Source organism: Sceloporus occidentalis, unplaced genomic scaffold (assembly GCF_023333645.1).
Source record: "Sceloporus occidentalis isolate IW3139 unplaced genomic scaffold, rSceOcc1.0.p SCAF_3, whole genome shotgun sequence".
In the NCBI taxonomy this organism is placed as follows: domain Eukaryota; kingdom Metazoa; phylum Chordata; class Lepidosauria; order Squamata; family Phrynosomatidae; genus Sceloporus; species Sceloporus occidentalis.
Genome location: NW_028316983.1, coordinates 84,706,362 through 84,734,175, shown reverse-complemented (window position 1 = coordinate 84,734,175; position 27,814 = coordinate 84,706,362). Strand labels below are relative to the sequence as shown.

Genomic DNA, 27,814 nt, shown 5'->3' with positions numbered 1-27,814 from the left:
GCTTGAAAATGCAGTAGAAGAAATGAACAACAGTGCAAAATTCTGTGCTTGGCAAGGTGCTTCTTTGGCAGTAATACAAAAATGTTCATTTCATCTTTCTAAACAAAAAGAACTGAAAGGAATTTTACAATCATATCTCCCTGTATGAGCCCATTAGATCTCTAAGATCTTCTGAAGAGGCTCATCTTGCTGTCCCACCTCCTCTTCAGGTTCTTTTGGTGGGAACAAATGAGAAAGTCTTCCCAGCAAGTGCTCCCAGATTTTGGAACTCCCTCCCTAGGAAGGTTAGGATAGCTCCCTCCTTGCTCTCCTGCTGGCAAGTCAATATGTTTTTATGCCACCAGGCTTTTAGAAACTAACCGGATGGGATTTTAATGGTGGTCTGTGCCTTTTTGTGGCTTGTATATACTCTTTTAATGAATTTTATTTGATTTGACTTTATAAATGGTTTAATTGCCCTTTAAATAGCTTTTATATTTATGCTGTTAATGATGTTTTTCTATAGTTTTTAATTTGCACTGTTTTAATATGTTGCAAGCCAGCTTGAGTCTCATTATTGGGGAAAAGGCAAAATGTTTTTATGATTGTGGGCCTTCATGTCATTTCAACTTATAGTGACCCTCAGGTGAACCTATCATGGAGTTTTCTTGGCAAGATTTTCTCAGATTTTCTTTGCCCTCCTCTAAGGCTGAGAAAGAGTGACTTACCTAAAGCCAGCCAGTGAGTTTCCACATGGGGATTCAAACCCTGGTCACCAGAGTCATAGTCCAATGCTCAAACAATTACACCACATTGGCTCTCTAAGGCGTGAGACACACAGCACAAAAGAGGTGTGCCGGCACTGAAACTAGGGTTCCAGAGCGTATGGGCATCATTATCATGGCGGCATCCACTCCACATGGGCACCACCATGATGACGCCGCCATGCAGCATCTGCATGTCGCTGCGTGTTGCGTACATCACGAGTGCCAATGGTGCACTCGTGACATACACAACATGCCAACGGGTTCTTTTTACTGTGGAGGGATGCCATGCAGTTTGGTGGCTGCAGCATCCTTCTGCAGTTAAAATGGGAAGAGTTCAGACCGCCGATTTGGGGAGGTCTGTACTGCCCCTAAGGCAGGATATAAATGAATAACATTAGTAGTAGTAGTAGTAGTAGTAGTAACAGCAATAGTAGTATAGGATAGCAAACCAACTTCAGTAAACCTTGGGAAAAAACATTTGTATCTCTGCATTTGTATCTATTGGTATTTGAGCAAGAACTGCTTTGATGACCCTGCTTGAAAGGGGTGAGTGATGGTGCTGCTGTTGAACTTATCAGAAATGCAACACAGATGGCTATTCTTTTGTTTCTCTTCCCTGCCCAGCCTGAAATGAATAATGGCTCCAAAGGCATGGATACAGATAAAGATATTGGGTAACTGTTGTTCTACTAGGAATCTTATTCCTAATATAATTCTGTACTGAAATTATATACATCTAGGAAGCTTATTCCTAGTATTATATGATTTCAGTACAGAATTATTAAGGAAAAACTCACTGTATTCAGAAGTGTGACAATGAATGTGCATAAAAATTATATTTTTCATTTTAGTCAATATTCAAGGAGAAGAACATCCTGAGTTGGTTGGGAGTGCTAAACTTCAGTACTTTAATTCAATTAATCTAACTGTAGAAAACTCACTGCTTATTATTGATACTCATCCAATTGTTGCCAAAATCTCTCAATTGTTTCTTTGTCGTTTCTGCCTATTTTAATTTAGTGTTGTTGTTATCACTACAATAATATTTGCCTTCAATATTTACCCCCCAGAAAGGAAATTAATTAGTTTTACAAACATATTAAGTGAACAAATCATTTCCAAAACCTGCCACATCATGGGCTGTTTGGTTTCAAACTCTTTAACGCCAGTTAACCTCTAGTTATTACTGCAGTAAATAAAATAATCTGACTGCAGCTAATGACCTTGGATGTGGGTATCCACCCCATCCCATGTGGGATGTTGAGAACCAACTCTGCCTTTTTTGCAATAAAACTGCTGCTCAGCCTGATTTCAGAAGCATGATGAAGGTTCTGCATTTTTAATACATTCAACCCCAGCTGAATCAGTGATCCATTTAAAATGGAGTATTATTACTACTAATAGCTTTAAGCAGAGCACCATATAAAGTAAAATTTATTGAAGTTTATAGTTAGTGGGTGGGGAAGAGTGGTGAGTCATGCACTGCTGAATACAAATGCTGAACTTTAAAGAGGATTACTAACATTTGAGAAAAACAACTCTACTTCATTCTGCCTCCAAATTTTGGTTAACTAAGGAGTAAAAGAGTTTCAAAATACAAACAGGGTTTTGTCAATGATTTCTAATATATGGACATAACCCCAAGATATGCTAGATTCTACTATATGTATCTCTGTTAAATAGTTCAAAGTAGCACTGGAATAAAACAAGTTTATGTATAAAGAATATCAGATACTGTAAAGCTTATCAACCACTGGAGTTTATACAGTTTTGGAAAATCCACACTTTGGTGCTGGGTGTTATGTTTTCAGACTGCCGGAGATCACTACAACAACTCATTACCACACTGGACTATCCAATAAGGCCAGTTAAGCCATCAATTAAAATGATGTTTTAAGAGTTAAAATTCCACAGAAGTTTGGCCCATCCATTAGGTGGGATAGAATGGCCTTTACTCAATAGCAAGCAGAGTGTGTGCCTTTTATTAAAAGGTTCAAAGTTCAGTGTCTGGTGTCTTCAGATATGGCCACAAAAGGCTCTTGTCCAGAATTCCAGAGGGACACTGAAGTATACACCAGGGGTGGGCAAGTGTGGCTGTTTACAGGTTTTTGGCCTGTAGCTCCTATTAGCCAAAGACAGTATACCAAATATTGAAGAATTATGGCTGTTATAATCCAAAAATATCTGGACTGCCAGTGTCCACCTGATATCGGCAATCCTGAGTTACTTTCTAACTGTTTAAAGTACTGGATGAATCCCCATGTTAATTGAAAACTTTTCAGTCTTTTACATCAGAGGGAATATATGGCCCTCCAGATATTGTTGGACTGCAACTCTCACCAGCCCTAGACACCATGGTGAGGGCTGATGGGAGTTAAGATCCAACAACTGAAGGGCCATATGTTCCCTTCTCTTTCTTTAAAAACTATAGGTCACCACCCCAATAGTAAACCAAACATCTGTCTAAATATCTTGATCTAATAATTCATAATTTATCAGTATACGGGGGAATGCCATTGGTTCTATGCTACCTATTCTTATATCTCCAGCTTCAATACAATAGGTTCCTAAACCATGACATCCAAACAGGGAATCTGTAGTTTCTAAGATTTTTCTTCCAGCTAGAATATGAAACTATCCAACAGGTATTCCTGGCACAGGGTGTGCACATGTATGCATACACATATGCAGAGCCATGTTAATTGGGACAAGAATAGAAGGAGCTCTCATGGCCACATTCCCACAGCCATTCCCATCAGTGGTTGGATCCAATACACATTTGTAGGGCTTCACTACATACAGTGGACATAATACCCACACCTCATCCACACTTCACCCACACTTAAGGTAATAAACTGGTACTGGAGCTAATACCATAAAAAGTCTATACTTATGCTTTCCATTTCTTGCATATGAGGACTGGATAATGCCCACTAAAGGCATGGTCAACTCAAGCCAAGTTCTAGTGATTCTATTCCAAACATTGTTTTAAAATGACTGTGGTCTCTCTACTCATATCCTATGGACAACACATCAATGACTCCTTTCAGTTGAATAACAGCTTATACTACAAAAGCTTATGCTACAACTTCTTTTGCTCAGTTATATACTCTCAAAGGTGCTACAAGATCTGTTTGTGTGAGCACTATTTAAAATAAAAAATAAAAATATATTTTAAAAATTAAACCTATTGCCATTTTATATAAGGGACACCATTTTACTATTCCATAATGGGACTTGCGCATCCACAGATTTTGGTATCCATTGCAGGGGCTGGAACCATGCGGTGGGGAGCTGGAGCCAAGTAGATACCAAGGCCCATCGCATTCAATGGCAGTCTCCCATCTAAGTACTAAACAGAGCTGACTCTGTGTAGCTTCCAAGATCAGACAGTATATAGTGCCTCTAGGATATTTAGGCCATATATGTACTATTTGTTTATTGTTACTATTCTGTATAGTGGTTTGAGTGTTGAACTATGATGCTGGGGCATGAAAACTGACTGGGTGGCCTTGGGCAAGTCACACTCTCTCAGCTCCAGAGGAAGGCAATGACATACACTCCCCTGAACAAACCTTGCCAAGAAAACCCCATGGTAGGTTTGCCTTAGGATCACCATAAATCAGAAACTAATTGAAGGTACACAACAACATTACTCCTCTTACTCCAGAGAAGGTTAAGAGATGATTATGATAGCCCTGTTTAGATATTTGAAGGAATGTCATATTAGGGATAAAGCAAGCTTGGTCTCCGCTGCTCCAAAGAATAGGACACAGAACAATGGATGCAAGCTACAGGAAAGGAGATTCCACCTCAACATTAGCAGGAACTTCCTGACAGTAAGAGCTGGTTGAGTTTCCTTCTTTGGAGGTCTTTAAACAGAGGCTGGATGGCCATCTGTCGGGGATGCTTTGGCTGTGAGTTCCTGCATGGCAGGGCGTTGGACTAGATGGCCCTTGTGGTCTTTTCCAGCTCTATGATTCTATGAGATTGTGAGATGAGAAGAGACTTGATTCATCAGGCATATGTAAAGACTACTTTACAGGTGCAGATCCTGATCACACATTCTCTTCAAAATTCAAATCATATTCCTGGAGCAAGGGGTCCCAGTGATTATATACAATGATCAGATAACAAAAGGCTATAGGTAAGTGTTGAATGACCACACTGAGGGCAATAACCAAATCTGAAGGATGGGTTCAATTCTGTCTCTTGTCTTACTATTTTTACCATGTCCAAGGAAAGTTTTAAGGATGTTATTCAAGAAGCCTGCAATTGCAGCTTGTTGGCATTAAGTTTTTAATGAATCTTTGTGCCACTACAGAAACAACACAAAACCTCCCCTCTGCCTCCATCACATATTACAAACAGGAGACCTGTGTAAACCTAAATTCTTGCATTTTAATCTGATTCTTTGTTTCTTAGTAGATTTGAAAGATTTGTCACTCAGTATGCAGCATCAAAATGACACTGTTTTTTGAAAGAAGGAGAAAGAAAGATGAGGCTGCTCTGGCCCACCTACTCTGTAAAGCAGCCCAAGCCTGTCTGCTTATAACTGATGTTTTCTTCTTTTCCCCTAGTCTCTCCCAATGTGCATAAGGGCTACAATGCAAATGATTAGTGGTTTAAGAAATCAAAGTTCACTGACTTGAATCCTCTCTCTCAGAACAAGTATCCTACTGGGGAAAGATTGGATTGAGTTACAGTACATACAGCTAGTGTCCAGATCTGGATGTTCCATACATGGAGCAATGAGGGGAAGAGCAGAGGTACATTTCAAAGCTGAACCCCCCTTTGCACAGACAGATACTGCCAGTATTGACCATGGGGAAAATGCTCTCTGGAGGGATGTGAAACTCAAAACCTATCCCTACTATTAGCTCTTTTACTCCACCAAGATTAAAGTCAGATTCTTCAATATGCTCATCTCAAGTTACCCTTTAGATTGCTTCCCGGATTTGATGACATTAAATTTATGTCTTTTAATGATGGCTAGGTAATAATAATAATAATAATAATAATAATAATAACAACAACAACAACAACAACAATAATAATAGCAGCCAATGTTCATGAACAACCTTTTCTTACAATAAATCCCCAACTGAGAGAACTCCTCGTACTTGGTTTTATTTCTCTTATTTGTGGAATATACAATATGGAAAAGAAAGGCAGAAAACCTCTGTTTGTTGGAAGTGGGAATCAGCATAGGAAAAGATAGTTCCAAATATGTTTGCTAGTTTGACTCATGATATAAATACTGGTTGAAAGACCAGTAGACTACAAAAGTATTTGCAATACATTATACAAAGCAAGAGAGTCAGTGTAAAGCAACGTAACAACAGTCAACATGCTGAATCAATTAAAGAAATCAATAAAACCTACTTCTAAGTAAATGTGTTTAGGACTTGAATTGTCTGTGTGTAAAACCTCCTGTTACAGCACCAAATGATATGAAACACAAGATAGAGCATCTACCACACAATGTCATGGACAAAGAATTCCTCAGTTAAGGTTTTAGAATTCAAAGACATAGCAGTGTTAGGAGATTATAAGATAGGGAAAAAGCCAGGAGTAAAAGGCATACCCCCAGCAAAGTAGCGCAATCATGCTGAGGATTTTCGGACACATTGGGCTCATCCAGGACTTAACCAATGAAGAACCATCAATGCTCCAGCAACAAACCATTCACAGGATTTCACTGTGAATGCTTTGTTGCTGGAGCATTGATGGTTCTTCATGGGTTAAGTCCTGGATAATTACAACATCATCTGAAAATCTTCAGCACAATTGCGCTACCTTGCTGGGAGTGTGCCTCCCCCCCACCCCTCATTTCCCTCATCTGATAATCTCCATAGTCTGGGAAATCAGTGTGCAAAGGGATCTTGTAGCACTTTTGAGACTAACAGAGAGAAGAAAGCTGCATGCATCTGAGGAAGTAGACTCAAATCTATAAAAGCTTACAATACCAGCCTCTTTCTTTCAGCTAGGGGGCACACAGGATTTAAACAAGAGTTAAATGAGAGTTAAACAGGAAATGCCTGATGTTTAACATACAACATTTCCTGTTTAACTCTTGTTTAAATCCTGTTTGCCCCCTAGTGTGAAAAAGCAGTTAGTCTCAAACATGCTTCAAGATCCATTTGCACATCAATTAAAGATTGTTAGTTCTCTTACTTACAATATATACACCATATTACTAGTTGAAAACATCACAGACTTAAAGTAATTACTAAGGAAGGTCAAAGATGAAAGTGCAATCAAGCTTAATGCTGAACATAAAGAAAGCAAAAATAATAACCATGGAAGAAATACATAAATTCAACTTAAACAATGAAGATATTGAAATAGTTAAAGATTTCCCATACCTAGGATCAAACCTCAATCAGAATAGTTGCTGCAACAGAGTAATAAGAAGGCTAGGAATGGAAGGACAACTATGAAAGAGCTAGAGAAGATCGTAAAGAGCAAAGACAGACAACTGAGCACTAAAGTATGAATCATCCAAGCTAGAGTACTTCTCACTACCCTGTATGGATGTGAAAGCTGGACAGTGAAGAAAATGGTTAGGAAAAGAAACTCATTTGAGTGTGGTGCTGGAGAAGCGTGCTGAAAATACCATGGATAGCCAAAAAGACAAACAGATGGATCCTTGAAAGTTCAAACCAGAAATTCTCCTTGAAGCCAAGACGACAAAACTGAGGATGTTATATTTTGGCCACATCATGAGAAGGCATGACTCGCTTGAAAAGACATGCCAGATGGATAGGGAGGTCACAGGCATGATTCTACAGAAACTGAGTAGAACAGTGGAAGGGTTGGGGGGAGGGTTGGAGATGTCTTAGACACAGGATTGCCATGAGTCAAGGCTGTCTCAAGGGCAGTTAACAACAACAAACAATGTCCCTCTCCATTTCTCAAGTATTTATATATCTTAGACTTTGGCTGAATCCAAACTGCAGAAATAATTCAGTTTCACACCACTTTGATTGCCATAGCTTAGTTGAAATTCTGGGAATTGTAGTTTATTGGGGCACAAAAGCTGTCTGACAAAGGCAGCTAAATGTCTCAGAAAACTATAGTACCCAGAATTCTATAGCACTGATCTATGGTAGTTAAAGAGGTGTCAAAATGCATTATTTCTGCAGTGCAGTTGCAGCCCAAATCTATACCAGTTTCTATAATCAATTTCCTTTAGAACAAACACATCATCATTTTAACATGTTTATTTTTATTTGTTTTTTAATGCTTTCTCTGTTTTCAACAGTATCATGTACTTGGTTTTAAACAAAATTATGTTAGAAATAGGGCCACTAGATAGGAAAGGAAGAATGAAACACAATCTTTACTATGGAGGTTTAGTCTAGGTCAAGAATGCATAAGTTATGCAGAAATAACCATATGACATTTACCACTCTAAACACCAGAATTACAGGTCAAGAGTACACTATTAGGAACAATTATGCTGATTCACCTTCAGAAGTCACTATAACTTGAAACTAAGCAGAAGCCGTGTGTGAACCTTCTTGGCCCAATACAAGTCAAGGTGGTGGAGAGGGCTTTTAGGAAAGAGAAAACAGTCAAGAAAAACTGAAGAGCACAGTCAAATGCTGGGAGTCTTGCTGTACTGTCACAAGGTACTTGTTCAGATCCAAAGAACCACACAACTGTTTCTGCTCAAATGAAGCCTGGGTTTCAGTTTTACAGTAATAGTCCCATCACACCACACTGCAAACCTCTTTAGAAATCGAGTGTTTCAAAAACAGGTTGTCTCCTATGCAACATAAATGGACAATTAAAAACCCCATTGGGTATTCTTAAGCCCCTGGACACACCTAAAGAAGCTATTTGGGTCCTGAGGAATTCTGTAACTAAGTTGGCAAGGGAAGTTGCTTTTGTTTCTCTTGAAGATATAAAGCTTTGGCAGTTTTGCTAAGAATAAAACTGGCATTGAATTGGCTTGGGCTCTAGAAATGCATTGTGAGACCAAGCAGGCAACGGTTATAGCAACACAGTAAGAATTAAAAGTGCTTACAGGAACCATTTTGTTCAGGAATGCACCATAGCAAAAGACGATAGGTTCAAGATGTTCCCAAGTACCCTAAATCGTATACAGATGTATATACATTATGTGCAGTCAAAATGAATTAAGGCAAGAACTAGTTGCAAGAAAAGAGATGGTGAAAAACAAAGTATGTAGTAATATTTTACATACCTTGCAGTGGCACCTGTTGCTTTCCATGATAAGAAATCTGGAAGATCAAAGAAGTGTCCTGCTTTTTCCCAGCAAGTCTCTCGCAAATTCTGGCATTTAAAAAAAGCAACAAAGATATAAAAACACACAATTTTAGCTCAGTATAAGTTTAAAACAAATTTAAATCACATACAATTATCCAAGAGAAACATCAGTACTCTTCTCGACCAAACATCAATAACTCAACATGTGCCTGAGCCATTTGTACACTAATGTTCATGCTTCCTATCCCAACATGTGCCACTAGGAAAAACAATTGTTTTCCCAATGATGTTTTCACAGGCTGTATTTGCAGGCACAGCAGGGTAACTACACAGCCTATATGGTATTATTGCTATTTTCCTAATACTTTATATTCTTGGATATATTAATGTGTCATTCCAATTCAATCTGTATTAGCCACCACACAAACTGAAGTCAGGAACAGTGATATTATTTGTTAAAGCCTCAATATTAAAAAAAAAAAAGGAAAGAAAGAAAGAAAGAAAGAATAAGATATAAATTTAGGAGTTTAGATGCCCTCTGCCTTTTTTTATGATGTCTGAAGAAAAAAGCACAGATGGCATATCATTTGGGAGCTCCTGCATGGAAGGAAAAGCCCTGGGGGAAATTACAGCTTGAGTCTCCCTTATCCAAAATGCTTGGGACCAGAAGTGTTTTGGATTATGGATTAAAAAAAATGATTGGGGGGGGGGGATTTTGGAATACCTATATTTGCATATATGTACATAATGAGATATCTTGGAGATGGGGCCCAAGTCAAAACACAAAATTCCTTTATGTTTCATATACAGCGTATACACATATCCTGAAAGTAATGTTATAAAATATTAATTTGGGTATGAAACAAATTTTGTGTATACTGAAGCATCAGAAAGCAAGGTTATCACTCTCTCAGCCGCTCATGAAGAAAGTTTTGGTTTCTGAAATATTTTGGACTTTGAAATTCCACATAAGGGACACTCAACTTGTATAAAATAAAGATAAGAAGATATCTTGCTGTCTACTGTCTCCTACTAGATAAAAGGAATGCCTAAAGCTTTCTACATTTGTTTCATGAAGAATAGTATGTTCAGCATGACCTAAAACCATCATCATTCTAACAGCCATCCCCCTATCCTGTCTTTCTCCAACAGTCCTATGTGATGCCCCCAAACCTGATCTGGAGAGTTCCCCAGTATTCTTTATCAAGTTTGAAGGCACATGAGAGATGGAAGAGGGAAGGAGAATCACTCCATCCTGATTCCTCTGACAAAGGCTCTTCTGTTGTCGAGCAGAATGACCATGCTCAATCCTACCCTCTGAGCCTTAGTGCCCACAGGAATATTTCCATGCACTCCATATAACTGTCTTATGTTTACAACAATATTTTTATTGTCGTAATCTGCCTTGATCCTTTGGGAGAGGCAGGATATAAATAAAAACTATCGTTGTTGTTGTTGTTGTTGTTGTTATTTTCTCCCCTAGATGGAGGCTGCAGCAGACAAATGCTGTGGCCTCCGCAGGGCCTAAAAAGAACTCACTCCCAGGGGGAGGTTTTTATGCTGTGCATGGGATGCCATTGGTGCACTCATGCACAACGATGATGTCCATGCAGTGCTGTTTGGGCACTGTGCCGCGCGCACATTATTATTGTGTGCCCCATATTGACGGGGACGCAATCATGGCACCTGTGCACTGATAGTAGGGCTGGGCGCATGCGGATGCCCAGCCCTCCAGAACCCTAATTTTGGCCCCAGGCTGGCGCAAAGCGCCAGTCTGTACTGGGCCACTGACAGCTTCTATTCATTTTGATAAGCATCATGAAATAACAGGAACAGGAATATAGTGGATCCTCCACATTCACTGGGGTTAGGAGCACAGGACCTCTCCAAGTAACAAAAAAACCCCACTATTTATTTATTTTTACCTGGGGGAACTCCTCTCAAGGAATCTCAGGTTCCTCCAGCACAGCTCTATTGTCAACATCTGCTAGATGTTGCCTAGAGAATGCCTAGAGAAGTGCTCTCTCTATGTATCTCTAGTTCCTCCAGCATAATTTCTGGCTGTTGACCATAGAGTTGTATTGGAGAAATTAGAGATTCACAGAGAGAATATATTAATCAAATCTGTGAATAATCAATTCTGCAAAAGTCAAAGCCACAAATGTGGAGGGTCAAATGTATATGCTTCCTTTACTAGAAAACTATAATTCTATGGGGAGTAGAAATAGTAGTCAGGGAACTCTGGAGCCAGAGTATAAGGAGAAACAAAAGCAGGCACCTTCAAGAAGGCAGAGATAAGATACAGTAGCAAATCTGAGGCATGGACTATTGCATATCCTGTCAGCAACTCATTCTGGTTTCATTTTATGGACACAAAGGGCAGGTTTACACTAGCCAGAATACTCCAGGCTGCTTCCAGAGTATTCTGGCCCCTAAAGTCTGGCCTGCATTCCCCTTTTACCTGGGTACTCCGGAGTGCAACTATGTAGCTGTCTACACGCACATTCCATACACATTCAATGCAGAACTGCCCTTCCTTCATGAAAACACTCTGCAGTTTAATCAGGGCTTTTGCCCTGCATCATGTGGGCAGGGTGGCATGAGTGCAGGGGCAAACTGGTCTAAATGGCCCATGTAGACACATCCAAGGCTAAGAATGCCGATACAGCCAAACTGGTCAAGGCTGTACTGAACCAAGACCACAGAGGACAAAACTGAGTAATTCTTGATGACAGTATGCTTCTCTTGTGGTTTAATGTCAACAAGACCAGACTTTTGATGCATATTAATCATGAAATCCTAAACAAGCCCAGCTATTCAATTCAAATAAAAACAAGTAGGCACAGACTATTAGTTTCGCTGCTGGATGTTTCCAAAAAGCCACAGTAAAAAGTGTCCCTTTAATAGTATCTAAATGATTCATTCTCATCATAAAACTGATTTGTCATCAGTAATTAGTACAGACAAACAGATCAGGCCCTGCTATATGCTTTTAAACTAGGACAATAACCTCCATGCATTCAGCCCTAATTATAATTCACAGTTCTATTTACATTGTCCCACACTGTTAACAAGTATACCAAAATCCCATGGGAAGGTCCTAAAAAAAGTCTAAAATGCAGCAATTCATATGATCTAACTCACCCTTTATAGCCTCTGGAAAAGACTCTTTGCACTGCCTTCCGTGTGGCTTGGAAGCATGGGGTTTACACACTACATACTCCCAAGTCACCCAGAAGCTGTCCAGCTGTATACCACCACTCTGGTGGTGCGGAATTTACACACCGCACACTGCCGATGCATCATGAAGCTGGCTTCCGGCTATGGTGCAGGCAGAAATGATGGCTTTCTGCCACCCAAAAAAGGAGTGGCTTTCCTGTTTTGGGCAGCTTCAAGGTGGGTTGGAGCTGCAGCATGCGGTTGCCGTGGCTCCAATCTGGCTTCGGAAGGGGCAGCTTCAAGCTGCCCCTTCTGGCCATCTATTTCACCCCTCAGTTTCCTTCTCTCTCACTCACTCTCACTTCTTTGGGTACACCTGGGTTTCCTACTCCCAGTCCTCTCTTGCTTGGCTAGATTCCACCCATGACACTGTATTTAAAACAACAACAACAATAAGAACAGCAGTTATTAAGGCAGTTACCAACTAGCACCAAGGTAGTTAAACAGCTGGGAAATCCTAGTATAGACATCACTATGTTGTACTCTCTGTTTGGTTCACACCCACACTTTGATCGAACATATTATAAGTTAGAAGCTGGTAACACAAATTAATCTTAGATTTTTTCTTCCAAAAACATCTGTCTGTTTAGTCCCCCTCCCTCCCCTTCTGTCTTTCTGTCTGCCCCTCTATCTCTCTCTTTCTCTCTTGCACATCCACCTACCCATATGTACGTATGTCTATTCTGACCAGCCTAATATTCTGAAGACTAGCCACCAGAAAGCACTCCAGCATTTACAAGGAGTAAAGCATTTTGGTTGATCTGGACAATTTATAACAAATACTGGCCAAGGCCTTATACTCATTCTCTTGTTATTGTTCTGTCATGTGCTTTCAAGCAGACTTTGAGACTGTCATAGTGTTTTCTTGGCAAGATTTATCCAGAGGAGTTTGGCATAGCCTTTTTCTGAAACCCAGAACATGACTTGCCCAGGGTCTTAACTTCTGAGCAGGGTAAAGAGCCAGCGTGGTTAGTGGTCTGAGCACTGGACCATAACTGGAATCCAGGGTTTGAATCCCCATGCAACCATGGAAACCCACTGGGTGACTTTGGGCAAATTACACTTTCTCACAGCCTGTACAGCCTGGGGCAGAGTCAGGGCATAGCTTCCACATGACACATGCCCCAACTCCACCCCCATCATGGCATGATGCCGTGAGCCACAGTACATGGCATGTGGCATTACGGCACTCCTCTGGCACTGTAAAGCCATGGCGCCATTGGCTACGGTGCTTTTTGCACTGCAGAAAGGCCAAATCAGGGCCATGGGATGTGGTTGCTGCGGCCCCAATCTGGTGAAGGTGGAGGTGGCTACAGGTCGCCCCTTCAGGGGCGGTTTGTACAGCCCCTCCATCTCAGAGGAAGGCAAAGGCCTCTGAACAAATCCTATCAAGAAAACCCCACGATAGCCTCACCTTAGGGTTGACATGTCAGAAACAACTTGAAAGCACACAACAAGGGTTCAAAGCCTGGTCTCATCACATCCTAATCCAGCTACACTACCTCAGCAATCTCAAAACAGTGCCTTTTATGGGCAAAACTAATCACCATAAATGTACACTTTTAGTGTAGTCTAAACCTATTAGATCCCCAGTAGTGGAACTAATTGTGTAATAGGTTTCATGGCATTCAGCTCAGTCATTGCATTGTGGTCAGTTTGTTCTCCATCTATCAAGTCAAAACCAAGTAAGAGGACTATGTGTGCTTGTAGAATGATTGGCTGCATTAGCTACAGAATTATGCAACTACTTAGATTGCACAACCAGTCACACAATGGTTTTTGCACTAGTGTAGGGCCCCAGCATGATATCAATTGCAATGATGGTGCATGGGTCTAGAAGGAAATAATTAATGAACACACTTCTTCTCAACACATTCTGACTTACATTAGTTGGAAATATGAAATACATTGGAAAAAATCAATAAAGTTGTTAGTGAGCCCGTTTAGTTACCTAACCAGTTGATCTATAGCCTCTACTTTTCACATGTCCCTGCAATGCCATTGACAGCCATCAACTTTTTCCAGCATTAAAATGCTGTAGCACTATATTTACAGTCAGCCCTCCATAGCCACAAATTCTGCATCACAGACTGAACCATTCACAGCTTGAATACACACACACACAAAATTCCAAAAAGGAAAGCTTGATCTTGCCATTTTATACAAGGGACACCATTTTACAAGGGAACAACACCATCTTGAGCGGAGCTCCTATTGAGGTTGTGTGGGGCAGGGGGAGATATGGCGGTGGGAGGAGGGACTTGCGTTCCAGGGGAAGGCGAGATCGATGCTTTATATCTATCTCCCCTTCCGGTCCCCCTCCCAACCTAAGGGACCTGAGGGTCACTCCAACCGTACCACAAACCCTGTCGCTGCTCCTGTGCAATGCCAGATCCATTAACAACAAGACCCACATCCTCCATGACCTGTTGGAGGACCGTAGTTGCGATCTGGCTTGCATTACCGAGACCTGGCTGGGGCCTGAAGGTGATGCTGTGTGGGCTCAGGCCCTGCCTGCCGGGTTCTCGGTGAAGGACCAGCCCAGGTTAGGTGGGCGGGGTGTGTGTGTGTGTGGCCTTGATACATAGGAACACCGTGTCCCTCACCAGGAACCACATCTGACAGACGTCCTATTTCGAGTGTATTTACCTGACCCTAAAGGCGAGGGACAGTCTAGGGATTCTGTTGGTGTATCGGCCACCCCGTGCGCTAACGGACTCCCTTAACGAGCTGACACAGCTGGTCGCTGAGCTGATGCTGGAAACGCCCAGGCTACTTGTCCTGGGCGACTTCAACATCTCCCTCACGGCCAGCTATATTCCACCCGGTGCAGCTCGCGAATTCATGGATACCATGGCGGCCATGGGCCTGTCCCAGCTGATTCAGGGTCCTACGCATTGTGCGGGTAATACCCTCGATTTGGTCTTCTGTTCTGATGTGGAAAATCCGTGGGTGGAAATAGCTAATATTTCCCCCCTGCCATGGACGGATCATTTCCTGATTGAGGCGAATATCAAGATCTCTACCCAGATCCCTCCCGGGGGTGGCGGACCTATTAGGATGGTCCACCCTCGAAGGCTAATGGAACCCAAAAGGTTCCAGGAAGCCCTAGAGGGAATGGTTGGAAGTGACGGCAACTCTGTTGATGCCCTGACTGGTATCTGGAATACCGGTCTCTCGAGGGCTATACACAGGATCGCTCCCAAGCGCCCTCTCAGACCCGCTTCCAAACGGAAGCCCTGGTATACGGAAGATCTCCGGGCAAGGAAGCGGGAGCTGCGACGGCTAGAGTACCGTTGGCGGAAACACCTTCGCTTAGACGACAAGACTCTCCTAGCCCAACGGTTAGAGGACTATGGAGAGGCGATACGAGCAGCAAAGAACTCGTTCTATGGTGCTCGTATCGCGTCCGCGGAGTCGCGGCCAGCAGAGTTGTTCAGGGTAGTCAGGGAGCTAACTCAGCTCCCTCCTGCCCTGAACCAGATCCTTGAACCTTCTAAGGCCTGCTGTGACCAATTTAACAACTTCTTCGCGGATAAAACTTCTCGGATAAGCGAAGGTCTTAACGCCGACATTCAGGCAGGACCTAGGGTAGAGGCATCCAGAGCCTCCGTGGACTTGGTTAAACTGGATCGGTTTGAGTTGGTAAGTACTGATGATGTGGACAAGATCCTCGGAAGTGTTCGGAAGACGACCTGCTCTCTCGATCCCTGTCCCTCGTGGTTAGCAGCCCAGGGGGGACCGGCAGTAACTTTGTTGCTGCAACGGATTATTAACACATCTCTGGGGGAAGGGCAATTTCCATCTAAATTAAAATTGGCCATTGTGAAACCTTTATTGAAAAAGCCCTCCCTCGACCCCCTGGTACATAATAATTATCGGCCAGTGTCACTGCTGCCATTTTTGGGAAAGGTGATCGAGAGGGCGGTTGCAATCCAGCTTCAGGCGGTCTTGGATGAAACGGATTATCTGGACCCATTTCAAACTGGCTTTCGGGCGGGTTACGGGGTTGAGACGGCCATGGTCGCCTTGGTCGATGATCTCCGTCTGGGCATCGACAGGGGAAGCGTGTCCCTGTTGGTGCTCTTGGACATCTCAGCGGCTTTCGATACCATAGACCATGGTATCCTTCTGGGGCGCCTGGCAGAGGTGGGAATCGGGGGCACTGCGCTCCAGTGGTTCCGGTCCTACCTCTCCGGGAGGTCCCAGATGGTGCAGCTGGGAGACGTGTGCTCCGATGAGAGGGCCCTTAAAACTGGGGTCCCTCAAGGAGCCATTCTGTCTCCCATGCTATTTAACATTTACATGAAACCGCTGGGAGAGATCATCCGGAGACATGGGGCGCGGGGTTATCAGTACGCTGATGACACCCAAATAATTTTCTCTATGTCTCCGACTGATGCAGTGACTGAGGATGGCGTCTCTCCTCTCGTGGCCTGTCTGGAGTCAGTAATGGGCTGGATGAGGGAAAACCGACTCAAGCTGAATCCAGAGAAAACGGAGGTACTCGTGATAGGTTCCCCTGGTCCAGGAATGGCGGTGGTTCCACCTGTCCTGAACGGGGTCACGCTCCCTGTGAAGGACTCCGTGCGCAGTCTGGGGGTGCTTCTTGACTCGTCCCTTCACCTGACTGCTCAGGTGAATGCGACGGTCAAGAGCACCTGTCACCAGCTTCGGCTTATTCGCCAGCTGCGCCCATACCTGGCCCAGAGGGACCTTGAAACTGTGGTACATGCTCTGGTAACCTCGAGATTGGATTTCTGCAATGCACTCTACATGGGGCAACCCTTATACCAAACCCGGAAGCTTCAAATGGTGCAGAATATGGCAGCCAGGCTGGTCACTGGCACGTCCAGGGCCAGCCATATAACACCAGTATTAAAAGAGCTCCATTGGCTGCCCATTCGCTTCCGGGCACAATATAAGGTGTTGGTAATGACCTATAAAGCCCTAAATGGCTTGGGCCCAGGATACCTGAAGGACCGCCTCTCCCCATATATTCCGTCCCGCACCCTCAGAACATCTGGGCAGCAGCTACTCAGGGTTCCCGGGGCTAGGCTAGTCTCCACCTCCAGGAAGACATTTTCCACCGCCGCCCCGGCCCTTTGGAATACGCTGCCCATGGAGCTCCACTCGGCCACCTCCCTGGCCAAATTTAAAAAGGATTTAAAAACCTTCCTTTTTACTAGCGCATTCCCCGATTAAGAGCCCTATGTGCCTCCTTCCCTCCTCTCTAGCAAGGGACCAGCTAACTCGGGGCTTCTTGTCTTGTTTTATGGTAATTTGTTTTAAGGTTGTATCTTGTTTTTAATATGTATTGTATCTTTTGCATATGTTGTACACCGCCCTGATCTAAGGAAGGGCGGTATAGAAATAAAATTTTTATTTATTTATATTATTACTATGCCACTGTATATAATGGGATTTGAGCATCCACAGATTTTGTTATCCACAGGGGGTCCTGGAACCAAATCCCATGGGATACCAAGAGCCCATTTTATTTGCATGAGGCTAGTACATTCAGGCGGGTTACACACCGCCATTTAGTATGTAATGAATACGTACTAGGGTTAGGACCCTAGTACGTATTCTGTACGTACAATATGGCGGTGGCCGTTCCACACGGCCGCCGCCATATTTATGTATCGGACGCTGTGTGTGTCCGCACGTGTCACGGCGTCTATGACGTCGCGAGTCCGCCCCTGGCACCTCGCGACGTCATAGAGGTGCCGCTTAAAGAAGCTCCATTTTGGAGCTTCTTTTTCGATCCGTGCGGGAGCCACGTAATGTGGCGGCTGCGGCTCCCGCACGGAGCAAACGGCGGCGGTCTGTAACCCGCCCTTGTCTCACATGCACAACTACACAGTGGCATCACTGCAATTGGTGTCACCTGGTGCAGGAGCCTGGAAAGGGCTGCAGGGTGGAGGAAGGGGTGGCAGACTGCCCTACCTTCCCTTTCTCCTGCTGCCTTTCTCATCTGTCTCATGGCTGGCTGCCCACTGTCCAGCCAGGTCACTCCTGGGAGGGGGGTATGCTGCAGTCTCTGGATGATCCTGTTCACGGTTTGGCATGGCTGCTGGCCAAATGAGAAAGGGAGGTAACACCCTTTCTCTCTTGCCCACCAGTTGCGCCAGTCCCACTGGGTATACTGTCCCACCAGGTGAACTCCCTCATCTGGGTTGTCACCTGGTGCTGTCCAAACATCCTGCTCCCCCCTAGTGACACCACTGTTAACTACACTTTTCAGCTTCACCTCTGAATGGCTGTCAGTGGACCTAAGCTCCTGATTAATATGATCACTAGAACAAACACATGGCATCTATGAAGTTGAAACCATATAGCCCTATGTTTCAGATGTCCAGTCAGCAATCAATAAGATCTATGCAGTATGGCAAAAAAATAGTCATTTCTAAACTATTTGTCAAAGTTATTTCTTTGTGGTGGAGACTTCCATAATTTATCTTTTCCTTGTTAATTACCGATATTGACTCTGCAGATATCATGATAATAGTTGGATTGGGGAAGAGCTCAACACATACTAATGCAGACTCCATCTGAAAAACAATGTGTTCATTGGCTCATCTCTAAAACAGAAACAGAGTTTGTCTCACTAATAATAGGATCGCAATGAGCGAATTAAAATAAAGAGGAAGTTTTGAGGCCTGTTACAGACTGCCAAAATAAAGCTGCTTCGGGTCTCTTTGGAGGTATGCTATTTAAATGATGCAAATTTCCTTTGGACTCTGCTGTTTCTGATACAGATTGAGACTACTTTACACATTCTTTCTCTCCACACTCAATCCCATTGTATATCCCCTTTCCTGGCATCTCCTATATAATTGAGCATGTGTGGAACAGATGCCATAGTCAAAAATGGTCAAAAATTCACCTATAAAAAAGGGGTAAAGGCACCTTATACTGCTGCTATGATAAAACACCTACTAGACCTCTCCAATTTAACACAACAGTTTCCCAAAAGATGCTTTACAAATGGAAAAGTCACATCTCAAACCTGATTCAAAGAAAAGCAGGCAATGCCTGCAAAAATGCTAGAGGTCATATGTCAAAGCTTAAACCCCATAGATTTCTTAACCTTTATCTCAAAGCATGGTTCATGATATAAAAATTATCATCCAAATCCAAGGTATGGCAAAATTTCACACATAGCATCTCAACTCATGTATCTAGAATCAAGCAGACAAACACAGTTAACAGGATTTTAACACCAGTCAACTATTCCTGGTAACTGAAGGATGCTGTGATCCATTTCTGAGACTAAAATACACACACACACACACACACACACACACACACACACACACAGACACACAGAGTCACAGCCAGCTAAATACATTTTTTTCTGCCTGAGGTGCAGCAACAAACATTCCTCCCAGGCGTCCCAGCCATCCTAAAAAGCCTAATAAAATTACTTTTCCATCTGAGACTGAAAATCCCACAAGTACTCTTACCCCTTCCAAGCAGAAAGATATACTATAATAGTAAGTTCATGCAATTCAAAATCAGCTGCCTGAGGTGGTGTCCAACTCTGCATAATGGTAATGACAACTCAAAAGTTATAATTCTCTCTCTCAACTATCTGAAGAATGTTTTTGATAGAAGGAATTCAGAGCATCTATGTTTTGCTGGTCACTGTGGGTCAAAGGTGTCAGAGGGAATAAAAAGCTGATGGGGGATGACCAGTTGTGAATGAAGAAGGGGACAGGTTAAATATGCCAGATGCCTCAAACAAAACAGAAAGAAAGAAAAAGGTCATTGCAAGATAACTGCATTAGTTATTATTTGTCAAGATATTAAGCTCTAGACTTTTGATCTATGAAATAAAGCATGTGTAAGGGAAGATCCCTTCTCCTTTCATTCAATTAATGAAGTGTGAATGAAGCATGTTAGATTAATATGAAAACACATCTAATCTAATTATGAACACACATACCGACACAACCAAAAACAGCCTAAAAACAGAAGCTCCCAGACTAACACCTGCCTAATTTGTCTCTGGCATGTTACAGTGTAACTGTTAAACAGAGAAAATATATTTTAGAGATAACTTCACAAAAATGCATTTTTGGTGTAATATAGTCAGGATATAACACTTTTTTTAGTAATTAGCATAGCACAAGCTCTTCAAGTGATATACAGCTGGCCTTCCACAACTGCAGCTTTGACTTTTGCAGATTTGATTATTTGTAGTTTTGGTTAATATGCTCTCTCTAGGAATCTCTAGGTCCTCTAACACAACTGTGCCAGAAGTTGATGATAGAGTTGTGCTGGAGAACCTAGAGGTTCCCAGAGAAAACACTTCTCTAGCCGTTTGTAGGTCCTCCAGCATGATTTTATGATCAACTTCTGGTAGATGTTGATCACAGAGTTGCACTGGAAGACTGGCGATTCCTAGGGGGATTTTCTCAGGTAAAAAGAATAGTGTTTTTTTTAAATTATTTGTGGTTTTCCCACATTCACGCGGGTTCTTCACCCCTAAACCCAGTGAATGTGGAGGGACCACTGTATAGGCAAGACAGGGTACTGAATGAACAGCAAACCTCTAGCATTACTTTCATGGTGCAAGTGCCTCGAAATGGCCTGCCTTCCACTCCTAAGGAAACATGAGCGCAGGGCACATGGATGGTCATAAAAGTGGCTCCTTCCAATGACAGTGGGAAATTGGGAGCGTGACAATGACATGGGAATGAACAGTAACATAGATTCTTCTCACATAGCCAACAAAAGTCTTGATGGGGCTGTTTACTGAGAGGGTGCTACAGTAGTTGTAGTATATTCCAATTTATTTTTCATTTAATTGTTAATATCTGGGTATGTTTTGCATGCTAACCACATTTTTATCCTTTTTGTTGAGTAATGGGATTTGTTGAGTCCCATTTTGAGGAGGAAGGCAAGATGCTATCCAATAAAATTTATTTTTCTTATTTACTTACATCCCACACTTTCTCTGAAGGACTCAAGGTGGCATACCCCATGATGGAAGTTAAAATGAACTATGTTGATTGAGCCAAATATCACCCAAGTGGGGTTCAAGATTAAGACTGCATCCACACTGCATGACACCACTTTAAATACCATGGCTCAATGTGATAGGAATTGCAGTTTGTTGTGGCTCCAGAGCTTTCTGACAGAGAAGGCTAAATATCTCACAAAACTACAGTTCCCAGAATCCCATAGAACTGAGCCATGACAGTTTAAAGTGGTGTCAAAAGCAGTGGGGATGCAGCCTAAACGATGATTTAAATGCTTATCTTAGCCACAGCAGACAAGATTCCATACTAATTTCAGGTGCATTTTACATATACACTGTACTGAATACAGACTACAAACTGGCACTGTATCAGGAATCATAAAAATCTCAAGGGCTGTTTCAAATCCAACCAATATCCTACACAGCAAGCAATTCCAAGAAGGATGAAACATTTCAACTATGTAAAGACGAAAAAGGTGTGAAAATTGTATAACTGCTGCCAACATACTGAGAGTTCATAAAACATATATGCAGAAAAAGAAATTTATATAAGAGCTACTAGACTGGTCTACATCTTTACCAGAATTAATATTATGTGCATAGAAATCATCCCATTAAAACCATCCTCCAATCTATTAGGAAAGTGTTGCATGTCTGAGTTCAAGGTATTGTTATACATTTTAAAAAAACCTTTTATCCTCAATGCAAAAGATGAATCACATCAAAACATGTTAAAAACAGAGAACATGGTGATTTCCATAAACACATTCTGAAAGCAAATGTTTTGATTTAAAGGCAGATATTTAGGACTAAACCATATACAACAATAGGCTCATGAACTCTTCTCCAATCCAATGGATCCTAGCAGAGGAAGGCAGGATTTACGGTAAGATAGTATTCCACCCAAACTGTCCTGTGTTCACAGGTAATTCATGCCTCCTAGAGATCCTTATCCATGTTTACCTTGCAGGTGTACATCTGGAAGCTATGAGGAGAGATGGCTGGGACTTGCAAGCAATTGCAATGGACAGAAAGGGAAAAGTAGAGCATTTCTCTCTCAACCACTGTAAATCTGTTCCTCCCACAGAACATTGGAAAGAAGTAAGAAACTACCCACTTCCAACTAATTTGAGATTGTCACACTTGAGACACAGTAGAGAAAGGACTACTGCAAAATTATCCAGCAATCTCAGTGATTTGTAAGCTTTCAGTTTCAGAGGTAGCCTCTCTCATTTTATTTCCATCTTTGTTTTATTTTCATCTCCCAAAAAGATAAACTATAAGTAGAAAAACTGCATCTTTAAAAAAAAATAATCTTCGAACTAGAGCAAGTGACAATTAAAAAAAAGGGGCGCATCAATCCAGGAGAGCAGAAAGCACATTATGTATATTAACAGTAAAACAATTTAAGCATGCATGTCAGTTAAAAAAAGCAACCCTCCCCCCCAAAAAAGATTTATTTAAAGACAAAATGCGTTAAAATGAGTTACAGATTTCTGGAAATGTTCTGTACCCCAAAGTGAAAGAAACTGCAAATTTTAATATGGTTAGATGACGATGAAGAAAGTACAGGTAAAATGTTCTCCCTGGTCTGACTCCTTACTATAAAGTAAAAAAGTATGTGTGAAGGTATACTCTACATGTGCTTGAGACACAGAATGTTATTGCATGGGCCCTAGAACAGGCCTGTCACATTCCAAAAAGGGGACGAGAATGGGAGGGGACAAAGAACACATCTTACCGCACAGGGGAATGTTTGAACAGTTCTCAAAAATCGCCCCCTCTGGGATGGATCTAGAACAAGATGGGAACTTTGGCGGCAGCGGCGCCATTCCCCTGTGCAGTAAGATGCGTTCTTCGTCCCATCCTGTTCTTGTCACACCCCCTTTTTGGAATGCGACAGACTCATTCTAGGGCCCGTGCGATAAAGTTCTCAGGTTCAAACATTTTGTATGTTCATTATAGATCTAAAGCACAGGATCTGTAGTACCACTCAAAGTAGCCCATCCCCAATTTGTCACAATCAAGAATCTTCCTTGCATTTTATTTTGTTGTTAGAATTGATCCATTCCATGCCATGCCACACTGAATGCAATATGGCCAGCATTTATAATTAGTATGTTCTTGGAACTCAGATAGGACTGGTCTATTTGCCAGACATAGCATAATAGCAATCTCCAAAATTAAGTACCCACGCCCTGTATTTGCACAGGGACACATTCCAACTCTCCAAATGTTTTTGACCTATAACACCCATGTTCCCTTACCAATGGCCATGCTTCTTAGGTTTTCTGGGTCCTGAAGTCCAAAATATTTGAAGAGTCAAAGGCTTCCCACTCCACACACACACACCCTACAGATTCTGGAGCATGGAAACTCTTTTTAAAACTAAATTGTTCCTAGGCCAAGAAATGACTCAACAGTCATTGGCACTACTTCCTTTCGCAATGATACAGTGCCACAAGACATCTAATGCAACCTTATATGGCTTTTGTAGTAATAGAGGATGAAGTAAGCTGATTTTTCCCTTGGCAACCCAAGGTTAAAAGATGCTGAGTAAGCCATGGTACAGTAAGCTGTCATTTGTGTTACCATAGTCCAGGTAACAGAGACATTTTTACTTAAGTATTACATAAGAATTTTAATACAGAATGATTGCAAATAAAACCACAGCATATTGGAAACATTCCAGTTCAATGGAACTTGCTGAGACTGATGAAAACAACAAGTTGTGAAATGACTAAACAGTACATCAAGTCACAGAGATGGCTATCACAGCAATCCCAAGAAACTGATTCTTGGACAGAGAACAGTGCACCACTAATCATGTTGTATCTTGAAATACAGCAAATTTATTATGACTCAAGTTTTCATGGAGAAGAGCCTATCTCAAAAGAAGTACAAAATGTTATTGTCACTTGTATTACTATATTCACACACAGAAAAAGCCTGCATATGAAGGCCAGAGAATCATGCAATGCAAAAGAGCAGAAAAAATTCTGTCACATGTCTAAACAGAGGACCTACTAACTGAAGCAAATGGCAGCTAAGAATATCATTTTACTCTTCCTGGAAGAAAAAGAAGGCTGGCTGGAGGCAACAACAAAAAGAGGAAGACGAAAATGACACACCCTCTAGCTGCATGATGCTTAAAAGAAATATTTTTAATAGTGAATTAGGTGACATTTTATCCCCTTGAAAGCTGGAGGCTAAAGGCAGAGATCACAGCCAGACACCATGCAGGCAGACACTGTAAACTTCTTTAGGCAGCTCTGCCAAACACATCTTGCTCTTGCTGTATGGTCCATCTAAAAATGCTCTCCTCATGAACAAGGAGCAGAAATGTACTTTAGAAGATTTATGTTTATGTTCTTGGAAATGTGATCTGAGTAAGTTATTTCCAAAATGTAATTACGGGAAAGTAAATTCTCTCTTATTGCCCTTTGCTCAACATGCACTTTTATTACACACTTTTCTCTAATAAATTTAATGGTTTACACTGTTTGCTTATTTTGGTTACTTTTACCCTTTGACTTTACTAGCATGCTCACTGGTAAGACATGAATACATGATAATTTATTAACATGGAGATATCAAGCTGTAGCTCAGTATACAATTGGTGTATCAGAGCACTTGGAAAGGGGAAAGAAAAAAGCAAAACCAGGCTCCGCACCTGGATATTCAGAAACTTAGGCCCTCTACAGACTGGCATAAAGAGCCAGCATGGGGGCAGAGTGGGGGCGTGGTGACCACATCCTGGCTACCCCAAATCTACCCCCATGCTACCCTCACACTGCCCACCTGACCAAGCGGTGGGCGGTGTCACACCACGTCTGTGGCACAGCATTTACATGTGCTGCTCCGAAGAAGCGGCAAAAAGACGTGGTGGCGGCGACTAGGGCACCCTTTCCATGGCGCAAAAAGGATCCACTTTTTGCAGCTCCTTTTTGCACTGTGGAAAGGCCAGATTGAAGCCGCAGTGTGTAGTTGCCACAGCCCCAATCTGGCAAGGAAAGGGGCAGCTGCAGGCCACTCCAAAGGGGTGGTCTGCTGAGCCCCTTAGATATCTCCAATGGACACTATCAACCCACACCAGCCCATTCTCTTAGGGTTTTTAGGACAAAGCTTTCAAAGTCTTCACTTTGTACTGGGCAAATGCTCTAGAACCAATGCAACATAATTTAGCATTACAAATCAGTATGGCAGACCTGAGAAGGCAAGATTCAAATCCCAGTTTATATATATATATATTCATTACATTATCTGGAGCACCCCTCTCTCCTCCTATTTTAATGTCCTTTCTTTAAAAAGAAATATAGACTGTTCAGAACTGAAGGTCTTAATTTTACTTCCAATATGCAAAGACTGAACAAGTCATTCAGCTCTAAAGCACAATTCACAGAAGCATTATGCACAAAAACAAGATATATCCTTTTCCAGAACCATTCTTACAGATTATTTACAACCCCTTTGGATCTGTGTAGATAATCATAAATTCTAAAAAAAAGAAAAAATCATAAGGATCCTGTCAAACAGTCTGGAATGTCTAACTATATTGCAAATACAAAAGGATTTTAACTGTATATTAAAAAATGTCATATATGCACCCAGATGTCATCTACTGTTTCCAAATGGTTTTGTTAAGTAAACTGCAATACATTTAAAGCTTCAGGTGGCCTTTACTTAGTTCTGTCACTTGCCTTCTCTCAAAATTCCAGTACGTACTACTAAACTCCAATGTAACTGTCAGTAATCTGAAGGGACCCTACAGTGCTTTGGTAAGATAAACACTGCAATTCACTTTATGTACCAGGAGTGTGATATAAAATACTGAATAAAAATGTTTAGTAGACCAAAGGCGCAGGCTAATTAAAAAATGCAGCAATAAAAGGCTGCAAAGACAAACATATCAATCCCAGAACAACAGAAGCATGATATAGAAATCTAACAAATAATAACTAACAAATAATTAGAGAAATAATACCAATAAATAACTATACAACATCTTGGATCCAGGTTGATTTGCACTGGCCAGCAGAAATGACAAAACTTATTTCCTTAACTTTGGGAGGCAGATAAATGTCATGGAACATCCTGTTAACTATTCCGTATTCACAAGACTAATCCTGGCAATCCACAATTATCATATATTTTCACACTCGCTTATTTATCTATGTGGCCACATTTGTCTGCTTGGGGCTACTAGACTAAACATTTTTGTTGGCAAACTGTATGTTGATATTTCTAACTCCCATTTAGAGAGTGAGTATGAAAACTAACCTTTTCCTAAAACTATTATAAATAATTAGAAGACCACTGAAGTCTGGAACAGGAGCTTAAGTGAATATTCATATTTCATGACAGGGGCCACAAGCAATGATAATTAACCCCCATTAACATGAATCTGTCACTATCAGCTTGTGCCAGTTAACTTCTTCGACCTTCTCTAGCCTCCTCCTTGTTACTCTATGGTAAGAGTCAGGAAAAGAGACTCCAGCTGTTGTAAGCTGACAGGGGGCAATTTACAGTTGGCCTTCATTAAGAGACAGAAAGCATCATTGAGACCAAATGTCCAAGCCAGACTGGTGAGGGTTATAAAAAATTCAAGTGGCACATATTTTTTCTCTTTCATCTGACAGTTGGTATTAAGAAGCTATATATCATCCTGAGCCACATAAAATGTAAACTAAAGAGAGGGCATTAGAATGTGACTCTGTGAACACTCTGCTTTCTGTCTGTTTTAGGGCTACTTCATACAGATTAAACAAATCATCCCAGGTGGCAATTTTAGAGGTTTGGTGACAGGCTGGGATACTCAAGCTACCATAGCAAAAAAGCATGGTAGGGACTCCCCACCATAAACAACAATTATTTCTAAATACAAATCAGAGGACGGTGGGTTTTTTAACCTACAAGTTAGTACCTGTTTTTGTCATTATTATCTTATGTAATCTCATATTAGCAGATTAATATCCTTGGATATCTATATGACAATGCCCTAAAAAAATCTTTAAATCAGTCTACTTGCCTCAAAGAATGATTCCATTGTACTCACCTACAAAATGGCTGTTTAACTTGCTCTTTGAACATCTCCAGTAATGTAGATTCTCTACCACCTCAAACACATTACAAGGGCCTATACAGAAAAGGTCTTTCTGTTTGTTGGTTGTCCACTATATTATCAAAGCAAGTCACTCTCTATGGTCTACTTCTAGCTCCCCCACTTGCAAACAGCTGATGTATATTCAGAACTGATGAGCCTTCATGAGTCAGGGAAAGGCACTAAGAAGCTAAGAGCCCCTGGAGTGATGACAAATAGGGCATGACAAAGGTAACATTCCTTTACTTGTGCCCAGCATTTGGTAATTAGAAGCATACTATCAATGAAGTTGGAAGTTCCATTATTTTCCCTGTCATACTAAAAAGCCAGTGACTGTGAGGTTTTATCAGAGACTCTTCCTATGTTCCAGATCATTGCAATTCACAGGTATAAATATAAAAAATTGTTACACAAAGGAACATTTAGTTATATTCATGCTGAATCTATTGGTAGAGGGGGTGGGAAGGGCTCAAGCCCCTAAAATTAGACAAGTAGCTGTGGAAGTCCCCACTTGAAATGATC

The 27,814-nt window shown here is 41.7% G+C and overlaps 1 protein-coding gene across 1 annotated transcript in view; it reads right to left on the bottom strand.

The window, feature by feature from the left end:
- FGGY (FGGY carbohydrate kinase domain containing) overlaps window positions 1–27,814 on the bottom strand; it is a 212,410-nt gene that overhangs the window by 153,924 nt on the left and 30,672 nt on the right. Inside the window, exon 5 of the mRNA XM_089515273.1 lies at window positions 8,962–9,050. Within this exon, the coding sequence (XP_089371399.1) occupies window positions 8,962–9,050 (89 nt within the window). The remainder of the gene's footprint in view (window positions 1–8,961; window positions 9,051–27,814) is intronic.